This window comes from Eretmochelys imbricata, chromosome 10 (assembly GCF_965152235.1).
Source record: "Eretmochelys imbricata isolate rEreImb1 chromosome 10, rEreImb1.hap1, whole genome shotgun sequence".
Taxonomy (NCBI): domain Eukaryota; kingdom Metazoa; phylum Chordata; order Testudines; family Cheloniidae; genus Eretmochelys; species Eretmochelys imbricata.
Genome location: NC_135581.1, coordinates 38,749,037 through 38,770,006, shown reverse-complemented (window position 1 = coordinate 38,770,006; position 20,970 = coordinate 38,749,037). Strand labels below are relative to the sequence as shown.

Below are 20,970 nucleotides of genomic sequence, written 5' to 3'. Positions count from 1 at the left end.
CTAGCAATCCGTATCACCTGCCTGCTCACCATAAAACGGTTGAATAGGACTGACTGCAGGACTAAAGAGAATGACCTGGTCAAGTGACTCCAAATTTAGTCCCTGCGCCCATGTCTGCCCAGGCGCTCCCACCCGACGTGGCCAGGAGCACCTCGGACACGACAAGGACGGCTACCAGTCGTACTGCACCGTCTGCTGCCAGAAGGCAATGGGTTGCTGCTACTGTGTAGCAATGCCGTACCGCGTCTGCCAGCACCCAGGAGACATACGGTGACGGTTATCTGAGCGGGCTCCATGCTTGCCATGGTATGGCGTCTGCACAGGTAACTCAGGAAAAAAGGCGCGAAACAATTGTCTGCCCTTGCTTTCACAGAGGGAGGGAGGGAAGGGGGGCCTGACGATATGTACCCAGAACCACCCGCGACAATGTTTTAGCCCCATCAGGCATTGGGATCTCAACCCAGAATTCCAATGGGCAGCGGAGACTGCGGGAACTGTCGGATAGCTATCCACAGTGCAACACTCCGGAAGTCGACTCTACCCTCGGTACTGTGGAAGCACTCCGCCGAGTTAATGCACTTAATACACTTAGAGCATTTTCTGTGGGGGGACACACACTCGAATATATAAAACCGATTTCTAAAAAACCGACTTCTATAAATTCGACCTTATTCCGTAGTGTAGACATATCCTCAGACTCACTGACACACACAGCTTTTCAGCTCTTCTTGTGCAACATGATCACAAATGCCATGATCCAGTGTATCAACAGCTGGGTGCATCAGGGTAACATTTCTGGTTTGATATGATTCAACCTCACTGTCTGCGTCAGAATCTGAAATTTCCCAGGCTGCAGCTCTTTTGATAACTCTGTTGGTTTTGCCATTGGATTGATTCTTTGAATTTTCCTCCATGGTTTTATTTTTCTCTTCAGCATTTCTAATTACCTAAAAGACTAACATTGTTTGCTTAGAAAATGCAGACACACTCAATATTCTGTACCAATTTCTAATATATGAATGCACTAAACTTATTTATTTTAAAAATATTTACCTAAGTGATACATTTTGTTTTGCTTAGGTTAGTTTTAATTAAAAATGAAGAAAAAAGGATTAATTAAAAACCTAAATTCCTCTCATAGGAAGTAAATCCTAGTTTACGACAAACAAGTGGCTCAGGGTATGTCTACACTACGAAATTAAGTCAAATTTATAGAAGTCGTTTTTTTAGAAATCGTTTTTATATAGTCGATTGTGTGTGTCCCCACACAAAATGCTCTAAGTGCATTAAGTGCATTAACTCGTCAGAGTGCTTCCAAAGTACTGAGGCTAGCGTCGACTTCCGGAGCGTTGCACTGTGGGTAGGTATCCCACAGTTCCCGCAGTCTCCGCCACCCATTGGAATTCTGGGTTGAGATCCCAATGCCTAATGGGGCAAGAACATTGTCGTGGGTGGTTCTGGGTATGTCGTCAGGCCCTCCCTCCCTCCCTCCCTCTGTGAAAGCAACGGCAGACAATCGTGTCACACCTTTTTTCCTGAGTTACCTGTGCAGATGGCATACCACGGCAAGCATGGAGCCTGCTCAACTCACTGTCACCGTACGTCTCCTGGGTGCTGGCAGATGTGGTACTGCATTGCTACACAGCAGCAGCTCATTGCCTTGTGGCAGCAGATGGTGCAATAGGCCTGATAACCATCGTCATCACGTCTGAGGTGCTCTTGGCTGCCTCGGTAATGAGCGCCTGGGCAGACACGGGTGCAGGGACTAAAACAGGAATGACTTGACCAGTCATTCTTTTTAGTCCTGCTGGCAGTCATATTGCACCATCTTCTGGCGAGCAGCCAGGAGATAAGGATGGCTAGTAGTCCTATTGGTTTTGAGTTCAATCCTTGAGGGGGCCATTCTGTGTGACAGTTGTTTTTGTTTCTCCTTGATATAAAGACACCCCCTTTGTTGATTTTAATTCCCTGTAAGCCAACCCTGTAAGCCATTTTGTCAGCAATGGCAGACAATCGTTCCCCACCTTTTTTCTGTGCGGACGCCATACCATGGCAAGCATGGAGCCCGCTCAGATCACTTTGGCAATTAGGAGCACATTAAACACTACGCGCATTATCCAGCAGTATATGCAGCACCAGAACCTGCCAAAGCGAAACCAGGTGAGTAGGCAATGTCAGCGTGGTGCCGAGAGTGATGAGGACATGGACACAGACTTCTCTCAAAGCATGGGACCTGGCAATGTGGGCATCATGGTGCTAATGGGGCAGGTTCATACGGTGGAACGCCAATTCTGAGCCTCGGAAACAAGCACAGACTGGTGGGACTGCATAGTGTTGCAGGTCTGGGACGATTCCCAGTGGCTGCGAAACTTCTGCATGCATAAGGGCACTTTCATGGAACTTTGTGACTTGCTTTCCCCTGCCCTGAGGTGCAAGAATACCAAGATGAGAGCAGCCCTCACAGTTGAGAAGCAAGTGGCAATAGCCCTGTGGAAGCCTGCAACACCAGACAGCTACCAGTCAGTTGGGAATCAATTTGGAGTGGGCAAATCTACTGTTTGGGCTGCTGTGGTGCAAGTAGCCAACGCAATCAAATATCTGCTGATATCAAGAGTAGTGAGTCTGGGAAATGTGCAGGTCATAGTGGATGACTTTGCTGCAATGGGATTCACTAACCGTGGTGGGGCCATAGATGGAACCCATATCCCTATCTTGGCACCAGAGCACCAAGCCGGCGAGTACATAAACCGCAAGGGGTACTTTTCAGTAGTGCTGCAAGCATGGGTGGATCACAAGGGACGTTTCACCAACATCAACGTGGGATGGCCGGGAAAGGTACATGACGCTCGCATCTTCAGGAACTCTGGTCTGTTTCAAAAGCTGCAGGAAGGGACTTTATTCCCAGACCAGAAAATAACTGTTGGGGATGTTGGAATGCCTATAGTTATCCTTGGGGACCCAGCCTATCCCTTAATGCCATGGCTCATGAAGCCATACATAGGCACCCTGGACAGTAGTCAGGAGCTGTTCAACTACAGGCTGAACAAGTGCAGAATGGTGGTAGAAAGTGCATTTGGATGTTTAAAAGTGCGCTGGTGCAGTTTACTGACTCGCTTAGACCTCAGTGAAACCAATATTTCCATTGTTATTGCTGCTTGCTGTGCGCTCCACAATATCTGTGAGAGTAAGGGGGAGACGTTTATGGCGGGGTGGGAGGTTGAGGCAAATCGTCTGGCTGCTGATTACGCACAGCCAGACACCAGGGTGGTTAGAAGAGCACAGCAGGGCGCGCTGTGCATCAGAGAAGCTTTGAAAACCAGTTTCATGGCTGACCAGGCTACAGTGGGACACTTGTGTTTGTTTCTCCTTGATGAACCCCCCCTCCCCCCAACCCGTCTTGGTTCACTCTATTTCCCTGTACACTAACCACCCTCCCCTCCCCCCTTCAATCACTGCTTGCAGAGACAATAAAATCATTGTTGCTTCACATTCATGCATTCTTTATTAATTCATCATACAAACAGGGCGATAACTGCCAAGATAGCCCGGGAGGGGTGGTGGAGGAGGGAAGCAGCCGGTGGGATGGCAGAGGAGGGAAGGACAAGGCCACACAGCACTTTAAAACTTATTTAATGCCAGCCTTCTGTTGCTTGGGCAATCCTCTGGGGTGGAGTGGCTCGGTGGCCGGAGGCCCCCACACCATGTTCTTGGGCGTCTGGGTGAGGAGGCTATGGAACTTGGGGAGCAGGGCAGTTGATTACACAGGGGCTGTAGTGGTGGACTGTGCTGCAGCTGCCTTTCCTGCAGCTCAGCCATACGCTGGAACATATTAGTTTGATCCTCCAGCAGCCTCAGCATTGAATCCTGCCTCCTCTCATCATGCTGCCGCCACCTATCAGCTTCAGCCCTCTCTTCAGCCCGCCACTTACTCTCTTCAGCCCACCACCTCTCCTCCCGGTCATTTTGTGGTTTCCTGCACTCTGACATTGTCTGCCTCCACGCATTCGTCTGTGCTCTGTCAGTGTGGGAGGACAGCATAAAGTCAGAGAACATTTCATCACGAATGCATTTTTTTCGTCTTCTAATCTTCGCTAGCCTCTGGGAAGGAGAAGATCCTGTGATCACTGAAACACATGCAGCTGGTGGAGAAAAAAAAAAGGGACAGCGGTATTTTAAAAGACACATTTTATAGAACAATGGGTACACTCTTTCAGGGTAAACCTTGCTGTTAACATTACATACATAGCACATGTGCTTTCGTTACAAGGTCGCATTTTGCCTCCCCCCACCTCCCCGTGGCTAACAGCAGGGAACATTTCTGTTCAGCCACAGGCAAACAGCCCAGCTGGAACGGACACCTCTGAATGTCCCCTTAAGAAAAGCACCCTATTTCAACTAGGTGACCATGAATGATATCACTCTCCTGAGGATAGCACAGAGAGATAAAGAACAGATGTTGTTTGAACGCCAGGAAACATACGCTGCAATGCTTTGTTCTGCAGTGGTTCCCAACTACGTGCTGGCATGGTAAAGTGTCCTACCATGGTGGACGGAATAAGGCTGCCCTCCCCAGAAACCTTTTGCAAAGGCTTTGGGAGTACATCCAGGAGAGCTTTATGGAGATGTCCCTGGAGGATTTCCGCTCCATCCCCAGACACGTTAACAAACTTTTCCAGTAGCTGTACTGGCCGCGAATGCCAGGGCAAATCAATCATTAAACACGCTTGCTTTTAAACCATGTATACTATTTAAAAAGGTACACTCACCAGAGGTCCCTTCTCTGCCTGGTGGGTCTGGGAGGCAGCATTGGGTGGGTTTGGGAGGTACTGGCTCCAGGTCCAGGGTGAGAAACAGTTCCTGGCTGTCGGGAAAACAGTTTCTCCGCTTGCTTCCTGTGAGCTATTTACAACCTCATCATCATCATCTTCCTCATCCCCAAAACCTGCTTTCGTGTTGCCTCCCTCTCCATTGACGGAGTCAAAGCACACGTTTGGGGTAGCGGTGGCTGAATCACTAAAATGGCATGCAGCTCATCATAGAAGCGGCATGTTTGGGGCTCTGACCTGTGGCGGCTGTTTGCCTCTCTGGTTTTCTGGTAGGCTTGCCTCAGCTCCTTAAGTTTCACGTAGCACTGCTTCAGGTCCCTGTAATGGCCTCTGTCCTTCATGCCCTGGGAGATTTTGACAAATGTTTTGGCATTTCAAAAACAGGAACGGAGTTCTGATAGCACGGGATTGTCTCCCCATACAGCGATCAGATCCTGTACCTTCCGTTCAGTCCATGCTGGAGCTCTTTTGCCATTCTGGGACTCTATCATGGTCACCTCTGCTGATGAGCTCTGCGCTCACCTGCAGCTTGCCACGCTGGCCAAACAGGAAATGTGATTCAAAAGTTCGCGGTTCTTTTCCTGTCTACCTGGCCAGTGCATCTGAGCTGAGAGTGCTGTCCAGAGCGGTCACAATGGAGCACTCTGGGATAGCTCCCGGAGGCCAATACCGTTGTTTTGCGTCCACACTACCCCAAGTTTGACCTAGCAAGACCGATTTCAGCGCTAATCCCCTTGTCGGGGGTGGAGTAAAGAAATCGATTTTAAGAGCCCTTTAAGTAAAAGAAAAGGGCTTCTTCGTGTGGACGGGTGCAGGCTTAAATCGATTTAACACTGCTAAATTCGACCTCAATTCCTAGTGTAGACCAGGGCTCAGTGATAGGCTATGGAGCCTTTCATTTTGAGTCTGCCACTCATTCAAATCCACAGCAAGTCAGCTCTGACTGAAATTCACCAAGACCCAATCAAGAAATAGCCTATGAGAATAATCTGGTCTCAGTCCTACTCCTGGAGGACACGCACCAGCATCCCAAAGCACCTAATTAGTACTAATTATTTGCCTCGCTGGAAATATCAGCAGAGAGACTAAAGACTGAATGGGCCACAGACTGAAATCCCCTCTTACTCCTATTGGTGGGCTATCCAAGTCAGTTGAGCACAAGACAGTGTGGGAGGAAGCCTGCTCTGCCATTGTCCAGGCGGCTACAATATTTCAACAGTATTGCCAACTCCATGCATTCAAAAATTATGAGTCAGGCCTAAAAAAAATGTTTTTAAATCAAGACTGCTTACAAATCATGATTTTTTTAAAAATAAAAAAAATTAATGGGTTCCTTTTGTGATGTTGCACTCCATAATGTTTTATGGAAATATGCTTATGAGTGTGAATATGATGTAACTGCTTTATGCACAAGGTCTCTTGTAAGGTATCATAACAAAGGTTATAACCTACTGAATATATTCCTCCTATTTCTATGTATGTATCATTCTTGTATCTGAAGCTAGAAATACAAAGTATAACTCAGAGGTCCTATTATAATTATGCAAAGTATGGGCCACTGATGGTGGTTTAGAATCTTGATGGCTCCCATTAACTAGGACAACTGGTTGTAAATGGCTCTGTTTACTTGCAAGCCTTCCTGTGTTTGTGTGAGCCAGCCCAGGAAGAATGGAGGCTAGGGTCTCACAGGACATGTGAACACGTCACCAGATACTGGAATCCCTCTTGAACCTGGTGTTTTTCCATTTAGAAGGAGGGGTGGGGACCCAGAGAGACAAAAGATTCCTGCCTTGTGCCTAAGCTATAAAGGGATGGAAGAGAACAAAGGGGGCTGCCAGTCATGAGAAAACCCCTAGTTAACACCTAAGATGGCTGCTGGAACTAACAAGGACTGTACCAGGGGAAAGGATTTGGCCCAGACTAGGAAGGAGTCTAGTCTATGAAAATAGCTTATTGGAACATCTCTGAGGGTGAGATTGTACCTTAATACAATTTCTTAATGTATAAGGCTTAGACTTGAATGTCTTGGTAACTTACTTTGCTTGGTAACTTACTTTGTTCTGTCTGTTATTACTTGAAACCACTTAAATCCTACTTTTTGTACTTAATAAAATCACTTCTGTTTATTAGTAAACCCAGAGTAAGGGATACTTGGGGGAGCAAACAGCTGTGCATATCTCTCTGTAGAGGGCGGGCAATTTATGAGTTTACCCTGTATAAGCTTTATACAGAGTAAAATGGATTTATTTGGGGTTTGGATCCCATTGGGAACTGGGTATCTGGGTGCTGGAGATAGGTGACCTGCTGACCAGTTTTTGGTTAAAGTCTGCAGCTTTGTGGGCATGGACCAGACCTGGGTCTGTGTTGCAGCAGGCTAGCGTGTCTGGCTCAACAAGGCAGGATTCTGGAGTCCCAAGCTGGCAGGGAAAACGGGATCAGAGGTATTTCCAGTACGTCAGGTGACAGTCCCAAGGGGGTCTCTATGACCGAACCACGCCACAGTGGCATAGTTGGCAGGATCTGTGCACAGCTGATTGCTTTAAGATGCTGGTAGTGATTTTAAGTGAGTTTTAAGTGTGGTGCCTGGAGAACAGACAAAGTGGTTACTGGTTTGTTATTTTCTGTTTGCTTATTTCGGGTAAGGGAATAGGGACAGAAAAGTACGCAAAATAGGTGAGATTGAAGCTCAGAAGAAGCTAGAACTGCACAGGTTGCAAATTGCTATGAAAGAAAGAGAGCCAGCAAGCCCTGGGCTTAAATGACAAAGATCTTGAGGCCCAGAAACAGGCTCAAATTGAAGCACAAAAAGCTGGCCTGGAAAAAGAAAAGGCTGCCCACCAGCAAATCCTGGACTTAAAAGACAAAGAAATTGAGGCCCAGAGACAAGCCTGGACCCAAAAGCATGAACTTGCTGTAATGGAGTGGAAGAGATGCACAGAGACATGTATCCTGGAGGTGGAAGTTGGGGTCCTGGTGACTGCTGTGGTGGGAACAGACCCCAAGGACTCTGTAGCTGGAAGCAAGCCCAACCTGAGTGAAAGGGGAGGGGGGATTTTGCTGGCCAGTGAAGGGTCTGTCATAGCTGGTAGCTGTGAGCCCACAACTAGATCAGGGTCACATTCCCTTTCGGGGGACACAGGAGTGTCTGCCTCAGAGGGGAGCCCAGAGAGGGAAGTCCAGATGGAAGGTGAGGGGGGACAGGAAGGTCTGCCCACCTTTTGTTGGAAGGCTTTTCCCCAGGAGGAGGGTGAAGGATCTGCATCTCAAATGTCAGACCCCTCACCTGTGGATCAGGTTTTAAGGGAAGACTGGGGGTCAGATCTCCTGGAGGGGACAGTCCACCCAGCGGACCTTTTGGAAACAGAGAATGAGGTGACCAAGGGGATCTTGCCAATCCAAAGCACTCCTGTCATAAACATATAGCTAAGGATAGCATAAAATTCCTCTTTTACCTGTAAGGGGTTAAGAAGCTCAAATAACCTGACCAAAAGGACACCAATAAGGAAAGAAGATACTTTCAAATCGGGGAGGGGAGGGAGAGGTTTTCTTTGTGCTCTTTTTGTTTGTTCCCTCGCTGGACCTGGACGGAGAGAGGGGCCAGGGCCAGAGCCAGGCAAGAAAAAACATCTGAAAACGTACCTAAAATGAGCATCTAAAATTACAGAAATTGTAAGTAAGGCAAGAAAAGGCATTACAGTATCTTTTGTTTGAGCTTGTGAATTTTCCCTATGCTAAGAGGGAGGTTTAGTCCTGTTTTTGTAACTTTGAAGTTGAGCCTAGAGGGGAATCCTCTGTGTTTTAAATCTTTTTATTACCCTGTAAAATTACCTTCCATCCTGATTTTACAGAGGTGCTTCTTTTACTTTTTTCTTTATAATAAAGTTCTTCTTTTAAGAACCTGTCCTAAAGATAAAGGGTCTGGTCTGTACTTTTATTAAAGGATTTGTGCCTTGGGGAAGTTTTAACCTAAGCTGGTAGAAATAAGTTTAGGGGGTCTTTCCTGTGGGTCCCCACACCTGTACCCCAGAGTTCAGAGTGGGAAGGGAACCCTGACATGGTGGGATCATTTTGAACCAGAAGCACAGACCTCAGGATTTTAAAAGGACACATTTTTTTCTTTTGGCTACTTGAAAACCAGGGAGGTTTTTTTTAAAAAGGACGCTTTTTTGTTTTAAGCTGAGAGCAGCTGGAGTTTTTTTTCTTTGCCTGAGGGCAGAGTAGTTAAGTTCCTGCAAGGGAATTCACAAGCTGTTTTTTTTTTCTTTCTTTCTAGCTCTCGGGTTAGGCTAGGCTAAGTGCAGAAAGGCTAGGATGATGGAAAGTGAGGTCCAAAAGAAACTAGAATTAGCCAGATTGGAAGCTGAAGAGAGACAGAAAGAACATGAAAGACAAATGGCCTTAAAGTGCTTGGAGTTGGAAGCGGAGGAGAGGAAAGAGGTGAAATGCTTAGAGACGGAAATGGAGGCAAACCACTTGAAGGCGGAGGCGAAACGCTTGGGTACTGAGTTAGAGCTGAAGTGCTTAGATCTGGAAAGGGCTAAGCTGGGTCTACCAGATAACCCTAACAGTCCTTCTGCAGGTACCGCTCCCCATTCCAAAAAATTCCCCACCTACAAGGTAGGCGATGACACAGAGGGCTTCTTAGAATATTTCGAAAGGCCTGCCTTGGGTACAGCATCTCTACAGACCAGTATATGGTGGAGCTGAGGTTGCAGCTCAGTGGACCCTTAGCAGAGGTGGCAGCTGAAATGCCTAAAGAACACATGAACAGCTACAAACTTTTTTTAAAAAAGGCCAGAATTAGAATGGGGCTAACACCCAGGCATGCCCATCGGCGGTTCAGAGCCCTAAGGTGGAAAACAGATGTGGCATTTTCCCGACACGCCTACCACATTGTAAAAAATTGGGATGCCTGGATATCAGGAGCAAGTGTTAAATCTCTGGAAGATCTGTCTTTCCTAATGCAAATGGAGAAGTTCTTAGAAGGTATTCCTGAGGAAATAAAAAGACATATCCTAGATGGGAAGCCCAAATCTGAAATCAAGATGGGAGAGATCGGAACCAAATGGGTGGAGGTGGCCGAAAAGAAAAAAGCTAGTAGCAGTTGGAGCGGATATCAGAAGGGGCAACCCGAAACAACACCCTACCACTGGGGGCAGCCCAGGCCCCACCTATACTCCAAGGAAAACCCCAAACACCTTATTGTCCCACCACACCAGTCTCCAGCAACCCACCTTGCCCCAGTGACCAGTCAGCTTGGCGATGTTTTAAATGCAACGAGCTGGGGCATGTGAAGGCCAACTGCTCCAAGACCCCCAACAGATTGTAGTTCATTACACCAGAATCACACCAAAGGTCTCCAGGCCCAGATGCCTCCCAGATACCCTCAGAGTGAAGGGAAACTGTGAGTGTGGGTGGGAAGAAGGTTATTGCATGGAGGGACACTGGAGCACACATGTCAGCTATCCACCAATCCTTAGTGGACCCCAAATTCATCAAACCAGAGGCCCAAGTGACGATTCAACTTTTCATGTTAAACTCTTTAAACTTGCCTACAGCCAAGTTGCCTGTCCAGTACAAGGGCTGGTCAGGAATGTGGACTTTTGCAGTCTATGACGATTATCCCATTCCCATGCTGCTGGGGGAAGACTTGGCCAACCATGTGAAGCTAGCCAAGAGGGTGGGAATGGTCACCCGTAGCCAGGCTAAGTGAGCCTCCACACCTACCGCTGTTTCTGAGCGTTCTATCCGGGCCCCGTCTGTGTTACCAGAGCCCTAAACTGAGGTGGCTGAACCGGATACCCTGCCAACAACTGCAACAGCCGTAGTGGATCCAGTCCCAGAGTCCCAACCAGAACCAGTCCTAGAACCAGAATGGGCGGAGCAACCAGCATCAGAACCATTGCCAGCTCTGAATCCAGCGCTTGCAACCCCATCTACAACTCCAACGCCAGAGGGCACCACCGAGCCTGCCCTGGCAGCAGCAGATAAACCTACGCAAGAGGCTCAGCCAGAGCCTGAAACGAAACATAGTGCACCAGCAGAAAGCGGTCCACAGACAACGGAAACAACCCCCATCTCCTACATCGCTTCCAGAGGGACCAAGCCCAAGTCCACAATCCAATGAGGAACTGATGTCTCCAGCATCAATAGAACAGCTCCAGTTCGAGAAGGAAGCAGATGAAAGCCTCCAGGGAGCCTGGACGGTGGCACAGAGCAACCCACCGCCTCTCAGCTCTTCTAATTTATCCCGGTTTGTTGTAGAAAGAGGACTTTTATACAAAGAAACTCTTTCTGGTGGGCACCAGGAGAACTGGCATCCTCAAAGAGAGTTGGTAGTTCCAACTAAGTACTGGGTAAAGCTCTTGTGCTTAGTCCTCAATGATCCGAGTGGCTGTGCTGGGGTGAACAGGACCAAAGACCGTTTGGGGAAGTCCTTCCACTGGGAGGGAATGGGCAAGGATGTTTCTCCTTATGTCCGGTCTTGTGAGGTGTGCCAAAGAGTGGGAAAATCCCAAGACCAGGTCAAAGACCCTCTCTTTATAATAAAGTTCTTCTTTTAAGAACCTGCTTGATTTTAGTGTCCTAAAGATAAAGGGTCTGGTCTGTACTTTTATTAAAGGCATTGGTTGGTATATTATTCTCAAGCCTCCCCAGGAAAGGGGATGAAGGGGTTTGGGGGACTATTCTGGGGAAACGGGGACTCCAAGTGGCCCTTTTCCTGAATCTTTGCCTAAATCACTTGGTGGTGGCAGCAATACCGTCCAAGGACAAGGAAAGGATTTGTGCCTTGGGAAGTCTTAACCTAACCTGGTGGAAATAAGCTTAGGGGGTCTTTCATGCGGGTCCCCACATCTATACCCCAGAGTTCGGAGTGTGGAGGGAACCCTGACAACTCCATTGAAAGATGTTGTTCTCGCTACACTTGTAACAGATAACACTATCTCTTCAAGGCAGGGGGAGAAAAATTTTGCATTTGGGAAGCTTCACAAGGGGGTGGGGCCCAATACAAAGAGATTCCAGAGGGAGGGGCCAAGGGCAGGCATGGTTGCAGTGAACCCTTTCCTTGCCAAAACCTCAAACACATGCCTGAATTTATTTGAGCATAAGCTTTCGTGAGCTACAGTTCACTTCATCGGATGCATGCAGTGGAAAATACAGTAGGGCAATTTTATATACACAGAGAACATGAAACAATGGGTGTTACCATACACACTGTAACGAGAGTGATCAGGTAAGGTGAGCTATTACCAGCACGAGAGAAAAACAAAAACACTAACCCAGGAATCTATCCTTCCAACAAAGCCTGTTGCCAACTGTGTCCACACATCTATTCAGGGGACACCATCATAGGGCCTAATCACATCAGCCACACTATCAGAGGCTTGTTCACCTGCACATCTACCAATGTTATATATGCCATCATGTGCCAGCAATGCCCCTCTGTCACGTACACTGGCCAAACTGGACAGTCTCTACGTAAAAGAATAAATGGACACAAATCAGACATCAAGAATTATAAAATTCAAAAACCAGTCGGAGAACACTTCAATCTTTCTGGTCACTCTATTACAGACCTAAAAGTCGCAATATTACAACAAAAAAACTTCAACAACAGACTCCAATGAGAGACTGCTGAATTGGAATTAATTTGCAAACTGGACACCATTAAATTAGGCTTGAATAAAGACTGGGAGTGGATGTGTAATTACACAAAGTAAAACTATTTCCCCATGTTTCCCCCCCCACCCCCAACTGTTCCTCACACGTTCTTGTCAATTGCTGGAGATGGCCCATCTTGATTATTACTACAAAAGGTTTTTTCTCTCTCTCTCTCTCTCTCTCTCCTGCTGGTAATAGCTCACCTTACCTGATCACTCTCGTTACAGTGTGTATGGTAACACCCATTGTTTCGTGTTCTCTGTGTATACAAAATCGCCCTACTGTATTTTCCACTGCATGCATCCGATGAAGTGAGCTGTAGCTCACGAAAGCTTATGCTCAAATAAATTGGTTAATCTCTAAGGTGCCACAAGTACTCCTTTTCTTTTTGCGGATACAGACTAACACGGCTGCTACTCTTAAACATGCCTGAATTGAGAACCTTCTCCAAAGAGGCAGGAGAATCTGTATCTGACCACCCACTGGGGTACACAAAGGGATTGGGAAATGCAATAGACACTGAACAAGCCAAACTGCGTGAACAGCGTCTGTTTGTCATAAATTGGCTGTTAATCTTGTGTCTTTTGCTACTCCATTTATGGGTGAAGACAAAGACGTTAATAGTAATGGTAAACCCTTTGAAGATGTGCTACATACCTAATTTTTGGGAAAAAAACTTTTGTATGTGCTAGGGAGAGTGACACATCCGATGAAGTGAGCTGTAGCTCACGAAAGCTTATGCTCAAATAAATTGGTTAGTCTCTAAGGTGCCACAAGTACTCCTTTTCTTTTTGCGAATACAGACTAACACGGCTGTTACTCTGAAACCTTTTCTTTGTGGTTTTTGATCATACAGAATGCATTCAGGTCATGTTTTCAAGTTTTTAATCTGTAATCACAAGGTAAGACATTTCTTTTTTAAATAAAAGGAAAGCTGAGATTCTCCCATAACCCCAGGTTCTAGAGCTTTAAGAAAAACACCACATATTGTGAAACTCTGCAATAAAATCACAGGCAATGCTCCTGTAGCGTCCAGGCCTGGCATTAAGCACCTGTCACAAGTGCTCAATTCACATTACAATATTCAAGGGAAAGGTCATTTTTAGAAACTAGAATTACGACTGAAAATAGCCTGAAGTGGTGCCAATAAGCGCCAAACACAGATCCGGGGCATATCTGAGCCGTGTCCGCTCTGAGACGCACAGGGCTATGCAGAGCCTCGGGGACACTGCCCGCAAGGAGACTGAGCGTCGGAAGAGCTCTGGCTCGAGGTGGGGCCCACTGCTTGCCAGCTCCTCCCAAACAGAGTCCTCGGGCAGCCTAAGGGCGGGCGGCGGGAACCCATTCACCGATGTACACAGACTCCCACCACCTCCCGCCCAGCCATACATCCCCCTATCGACCCCTTCCCACGGAGGGAGCCCCCTTCTCCTTGAGCCCCCTTCCTGGCCTCCGCTTCCCAACTCAGACAGATCTAGGCACCAGCTGTAGCGCGCCGCTTCAACCAGTCCCCCGCTGCCCCGGTGCAGCAGAAACGTTCCTCTCCGTACAGCAGCCCGGCTCTGCCCTAGCCCAAGGAGCGCGCCCCTCGGCCGAGCAGCCGAGCGCTTCCGGGGGAGCTGACGGCGGGTGTGTTTCCATTGCTACGGGAAGTTCCGGGTGAGGGTGGTGCATCGCCCTAGGGCGGCAGAGGCTCGTGTGCGGGATCGTGCGTTGGGAACTAGTCCGGGCTGGGGAGCTTGGTGCCCGAGGGGAGAAAAGAAAGAAGGGGGAGGAGGAAGAGGGGACTGGGGCGGGCAGTAGCATCAGCATCTCTCTGGTGCCGTCTGTGCTGAGCCTGCCGGTCTGGCCCGTGAGCTGCCACTGCCATGGCTCGTAAGAAGCTGTACCGCCCAATCGCCGCCATGGCCAAGAAGATTCGTGAGTATCGGGCACTGAAGAACCGTCCCCGAGACTCCCAGCGGTTCGCCCTGGATTACGAGACCATGATCCGACCCTTCACGAACAAACGCCTGCCCGTGCTGGCCTGGGAGGATGTGAAGAACGAGAACCGCCTCTTCACGCTGCTTTGCCAGCTGCGGCTCTTTGGCATCGGCCGCATGGTCACCCGCAAGTATTGGCTCTCGCAGTATGACGAGCCCTGCTACTGGGTCGTTACCAAGGTCAGGGTGGACTACACAGCTGAGGTGAGAGCCCTTGACTGTTGGCCTTGAGGTTTGAAGGCACTCAGATACTGTACTATGATAACAGGCACCATAGATAGAGACAAGGCCGGTGGAAATGGGGCCTTCCAGTGAGACCTGCTCTCCTGAAAGCTGGATCTCAAAACACTTTTGTTTCAGAGTAACAGCCTTGTTAGTCTGTATTTGCAAAAAGAAAAGGAGTACTTGTGGCACCTTAGAGACTAACCAATTTATTTGAGCATAAGCTTTCATGCATCCGATGAAGTGAGCTGTAGCTCACTAAAGCTTATGCTCAGATAAATTGGTTAGTCTCTAAGGTGCCACAAGTCCTCCTTTTCTTTTTGTGAAAACACCATTGTGCAACCCTGTTGCCTCTCTTATATCGCAACTCCATATTCAAACGCTTGAATCTCCTCTCGTCATGCGTGCCCCAGGAAGCACCAGGTCATGGATTCAGAGCAGGCACCATGTAATGAAAACCTACAATTTAGGAAGGCCTGAGGGAGGGTATGATAGTACCTGAGCACTGTAGAAACAATGGTATCAGTCTGAGCCACTATGTTTCAGAGTTCAGAACACTGATTAGTATTTGTAATACAGATTATGCATGAACATAAGGATCAGGACCTTAATGGTGGCACATGGAGTCATTACAGGGCTGATAGTAGGCAGTATATAGTATTGAGACACATTATGCTGCATTTTTCATCACAAAATTCATTGCAGGGATTGTCTAATGGCATTTGCGTAGTATTCTAGAAGGATAGTAGTGGCCACGATTAGCAGTTATTCAGGTCCCAGGTGTCGGACTCACTTTTTGTAGATCATGAGTAATAAGACTGTAAAATGAGTTTGTCCTTCTTGTGAATAGGAATAGTTCTTCAACTGATCAGAGCAAATTTGTGTTTGTTTCCTTTGCAGACTTTGGATCATGGGAAAGCCTGGGGATACCTGACATTCAGAGGTAAATAGAGCTTGGTGTATGACTCTCAAGAAGGATTAGAGAAAAAAGTTAATGGATAGGGACAGGAACTGACATGGGAGGAAAAAGGTGGTGGCTTTCTTGCCACTCAGCAGTCCTCCACTGGTAGCTCTCTCTTGCCACTCACCTTGCTAATTGGATGAAATTAAGAAAAGGAAAACTTCCTAACAGTTTGATCTAGTCCACTGTGGAATAATTTTACAAGGAAAATGGTAGAAGTCAATAGCTTTTTGTTCAATACCTTCATTAATGATCTGGAGGATGGCGTGGACTCCACCCTCAGCAAGTTTGTGGATGACACTAAACTGGGAGGAGTGGTAGATACGCTAGAGGGTAGGGATAGGATACAGGGGGACCTAGACAAATTAGAGGGTTGGGCCAAAAGAAATCTGATGATGTTCAACAAGGACAAGAGCAGAGTGCTGCACTTAGGACGGAAGAATCCCATGCACTGCTACAGACTAGGGACCGAATGGCTAGGCAGCAGTTCTGCAGAAAAGGACCTAGGGGTTACAGTGGATGAGAAGCTGGATATGAGTCAACAGTGTGTCCTTGTTGCCAAGAAGGCTAACGGCATTTTCGGCTGTATAAGTAGAAGCATTGCCAGCAGATCAAGGGACGTGATCGTTCCCCTCTATTCGACATTGGTGAGGCCTCATCTGGAGTAGTGTGTCCAGTTTTGGGACCCACACTACAAGAAGGATGTGGAAAAATTGGAAAGCATCCAGCGGAGGGCAACAAAAATGATTGGGGGACTGGAGTACATGACTTATGAGGAGAGGCTGAGGGAACTGGGATTATTTACTCTGCAGAAGAGAAGAATGAGGGGGGATTTGATAGCTGCTTTCAACTACCTGAAAGGGGATTCTAAAGAGGATGGATGTAGACTGTTCTCAGGTAGCAGATGATAGAACAAGGAGTAATGGTCTCAAGTTGCAGTGGGGGACGTTTAGGTTGGATATTAGGAAAAACTTTTTCACTAGGAGGGTGGTGAAGCACTGGAATGCGTTACCTAGGGAGGTGGTAGAATCTCCTTCCTTTGAGGTTTTTAAGGCCAGGCTTGACAAAGCCCTGGCTGGGATGATTTAGTTGGGGATTGGTCCTGCTTTGAGCAGGGGGTTGGACTAGATGACCTCCTGAGGTCCCTTCTAACCCTGATAGTCTATGATTCTAAGTCCAATTACTCTCGTCATTTAAAACTAGCTTGAAGAAAACCCTGGAGACTATACCATAGTGAACAATTTGTGTTGGCAAAGAAATCGAGTCTATGACAAATCAGGTCTCTTCCATTTCTAACTTCTATAATAACTAAAAACAGTGGATAAACATGCTAGCTGAATGTTCCTGGTAAAATCAATAATGAAATAGCAATGTTGTCCTTTAAGTTGCATCATTAGGGTTCAGAATGAGTACTTCATTAAGATGAAGAGGGGAAATTCCCCACTTTTTGAAAGCTGTTTTAGACCATGTATGAGGTTTATAATTTATTTAATAAAATTTTTCACTTCTAGTCTTTAATTCAAGGATCTCAAAGTGTTTTATAAACATTAATGAATTCAACATCCCTGTAACGCAGTGAAGAATTTTCTTTATTTTATAGATATGGAAACTAAATCAGAGAGAGGTGAAATGACTTGTTCAAGCTAACAGGAGTGGTCAACAGCAAAGTCAGGACTACTATCCAGATGTTCTGTCAGTCAGTTGCCTGTGTTACTTGCTATACAACCTGTAGTGGGAGTGTGTAGTTTAGGAGATAGTGTAACTACCATAAAATATCCAGTGCTATGGCCAGCTGAAGCATTGGAGACATTGCACTGGCATAGTCACCAATATGGGATTTGTTGTTCATAGCATTATTTACCTATTCATCCTCATCTTTCCTTAGGCAAGACATATAATGAAGTGAAAGAGATTGACAAGGTGATGTATCATGACTGGAGGATGGTGCCCAAACACGAAGAGGAGGCCTTCAAGAAATGTACTCCAGTGTGCATGGAAACCATTCAGTGTGTGCCATACCCCCCTCTACTCCGAGCCATGATCCTTGCGCAAAGGCAGAAGGAAGGAAACCTTAATACAGAGGAACCACTGATTGATCTGGAGAAAATCATCTCCTTCACAAAGGACTACTTTCAAAATCAGAAAAAAGCTAAGGGGACACCAGTGTGAAGGTCTAGAGCTGAGTGTGATGGAGCTTCTGAAACGCTCTCTAATACTCTGTCTGTTGACAGCTCATACAATCTCCTTAATGAAGAATAGGACCATAAGCAACATGCCCACTTCTATACCTTGGTTTCTCAGTACCGTGCACATGCAGGTGTGCGACTTTCTCATATATTCAGAAAGATGACTCAGGATTTCTTGCAATCTTTTGTTTGCAGAGTGTCCTCCCTTTTGGTTCCCTGCCTATTCTCCTGATGTATGCCTCCTGGTGTCCAGGTCCCAATGACAGCTACCATCCTTCTGTGCAGGAAGACCACAAATGAGACTCTTTTTGAAAGGACACTGTCATAGTTTAGCCCCACAATTAATTTAAAGCACAATAATGGTCAGAAGAATGACTCTAAAAATGGCACCTTCTTTATCTATAGACCTTGCTACCCGTCGAATGACTTCAGTAAATACATGTTTATTTCTTTTTTACATCTGTTATCCCTGTAGCACAGTTGCAAGGACATGAGTTGGATTCTAGTCTGTCTTGTGGACCATCAGCAGAAGTGTTAATTAAATTCCAATTTTAGAATCCTTTGCCTTGACACATAAAGGCATCACCTCAGCTGCACCCGAACCAAGCCTATAAATACCACTCACTTCAGCCAGGATTGTGAAGTTGATGGGCAAAATAGAGAGAACCCACCTTAACTTTCTGATACCACATTGTTTGCCAAGTTGGCAGTGGGAAAGAAGACCCCATCTTTTTTTCTTGTAAACTGAGTAAAAGTTCCAACTCCTTTTGAAGTCAGTGGCAAGCTACCCTTTGCTTCAGTGGGAGCACTTTGCCATGGAAGTCACAGAGACAATAAACATGGAATGCCCCGATCCTATTTTTGGAGTCACTTATGAGAACAAAACTACTCTTAGACCCTCCCCCTGCAGTGTTTGCAGCATTCTAGGCCATCAGACTTCAGCCCTAAAACTTGCTGGAAACCAACCAAGAAGAGCAAAGTGGATATATTTAAACCAATAACATAAATGATGATAAATATATTAGATTTTTACAATCGTTTTCTGTTATCTTATGTGGTACTGGTGGTACAATAAAGAAATGTCAGTAACATTTTTCTTCACAACAAAAAAAGGGGCATGTGGATGGGTTCACCTGTACTCGGGAATCACTGAGCCCCGTGACCCACCGCCTGGGCTCCCTCCTGTACTGCTGTGACAAGCTGCAAAGCCCCCTAGCCAGCACTTTCACCAGCATTCATAGAGGTAGGGACACACCCAGCTGCAGTTACATGCAGGCTCTCTAACCACCAGCTTCCCAGCTTGGGACCCCAGGTCAGGACCGTCGTCCTGCCCTGGTTAAATCTGGCCAGTATACAGGTTTAACACCTGGTCCACCTCTCCCTCAATGTGAAAAGGACCATGCACACTTGTGGTAACCAAGCTGCGATTTCCCCCAGACACCTCAGTCGAATGCACACTGGTTTGGATTAAAACATAAAATAAGTGTATTAACTACAAAAGAATAGATTATAAGTGATAGCAAACAAATCAAAGCAGATTACCTAGTAAATAAACAAAACAACAAACTGATCTTAACATACTAATCACCCTGAATGATAAACAGGCCGGAAGATTCTTAAGGCACAAGCTGCCTTGGCTCTGCAGCTTGGATTTTCCAGGTTTTCATAGACAGGTTAGAAATCCCTCTAGCCTGAGACAATTATTTCCTAGTCTTTTTTCCTCAGGTGATTCCAGGTGTGGTGTTGTAGGGATACTGAGCCCCCCATGATGGCATTCTGCGCTCCATCCCCCTTTTATATCTACTTGCTGGAAAGCTCTTTTGCTGTGACCTGGATCAAACCATTCCCATTGTGTAGTGCCCATTGTGTAGTGCCCGGTCGAAAAGGGACCCTGGTGGCTCTGGTCAGCATTGCTGACTAAGCCGTTAAAAGTCCAGTCAGTGGGGCTAAGGCAGACTCCCTGCCTGCCCTGGCTCTGCACAGCTCCTGGAAGAAGCTGGCATGTCCCTGCAGCCCCTAGGCAGAGGGGTGATCAGGGAAGCTGGGGGCATTGGCAGTGCACAGAGCCCCCTGGCCCCTAGACCTAGACATGGTGGCTGCTTCTGAGAGCCAAGCTGAGCTAGGAAAGACAGGGAGCCTGCCTTAGCCCCGCTGCGCCACCTACTGGGAGCCACCTAAGGTAACCACCACCGGGCCGGAGCCCATACCCCCCACGCCAATCCCCTGCCCCAGGTCGAAACCCTCCCGCACCCTAACTCCCTCCCAGAGTCCACACCCCAACCTTCAGCCCTTAGCCCGCACCCCAACTCCCTGCCTCAACCTGGACCCCCTTCCTGCACCCAAAACCCCTCATCCCTGGCCCCACCCCAGAGTCCACACCCCCAGCTGAAGCCCTCACCCCCTCCTGCACCCCAACCCCCTGCCCCAGGCCAGAAGCCCCTGCCATACCCTAAGTCCCTGCCAGAGTCTTCACTCCAGCCCTTAGCCCACACCTGCTCCTGCATTGCAACCCCCTGCCTCAGCCCTGAACCCCTTCTGCACCCCAAACCCTTCATTCCCGGCGCAACCCCACACCCCCAGCCAGAGGCCTCACCCCCTCCCACACCCCAACCCCCTGCCCCAGGTTGGAACCCTGAACCCTAAACTCCCTCCCAGAGTCTGCACTCCAGCCCTGAGCCCACACCCCAACCCCCTGCCCCAGCCCTGAGCCCCCTCCTGCACCCCAAACCACTCATCCCTGGCCCCACCCCAGAGCCTGCACCCCCACCCACTGCCCCAATCCTGAGCCCCCAAACCCCTTGGCCCCAGCCCAGAGCTCCCTTCTACACCCCAAACCCCTAATCCCTGGTCCCACCCCAGAGCCTGCACCTGGAGCCCCCTTCTGCACCCGGAACTCCTCATTTCTGGCCCCACCCAAGAGCCCACACCCCCAGCTGGAGCCCTCACCCCCTCCCGCACCCCAACCCCCTGCCCTAGCCCAGTGAAAGTGAGTGAGGTTGGGGGAGCTTGGGAGGAACGGAGGCAGTATTTTCCCCAGGAATTGGAAGGCGGGGGTGAGACTGTGAGGGTGAAGGTGGGCTGTATGGCACAATAGTAAAAACTGAAAAATGTTTCATGACCATTTTATTAGA

General features: G+C 47.7%; 1 protein-coding gene across 1 annotated transcript; it reads left to right on the top strand.

Annotated features, from left to right (window-relative positions):
• Positions 1 to 14,256: 14,256 nt before the first annotated feature.
• On the top strand, positions 14,257 to 18,928 carry MRPS34 (mitochondrial ribosomal protein S34). Its single transcript, XM_077829042.1, has 3 exons — positions 14,257 to 14,674; positions 15,593 to 15,635; positions 17,539 to 18,928. The coding sequence occupies exons 1-3, from the start codon at positions 14,357 to 14,359 to the stop codon at positions 17,820 to 17,822; spliced, it is 645 nt and encodes a 214-aa protein (XP_077685168.1). The 5' UTR covers positions 14,257 to 14,356; the 3' UTR covers positions 17,823 to 18,928.
• Positions 18,929 to 20,970: the final 2,042 nt, after the last annotated feature.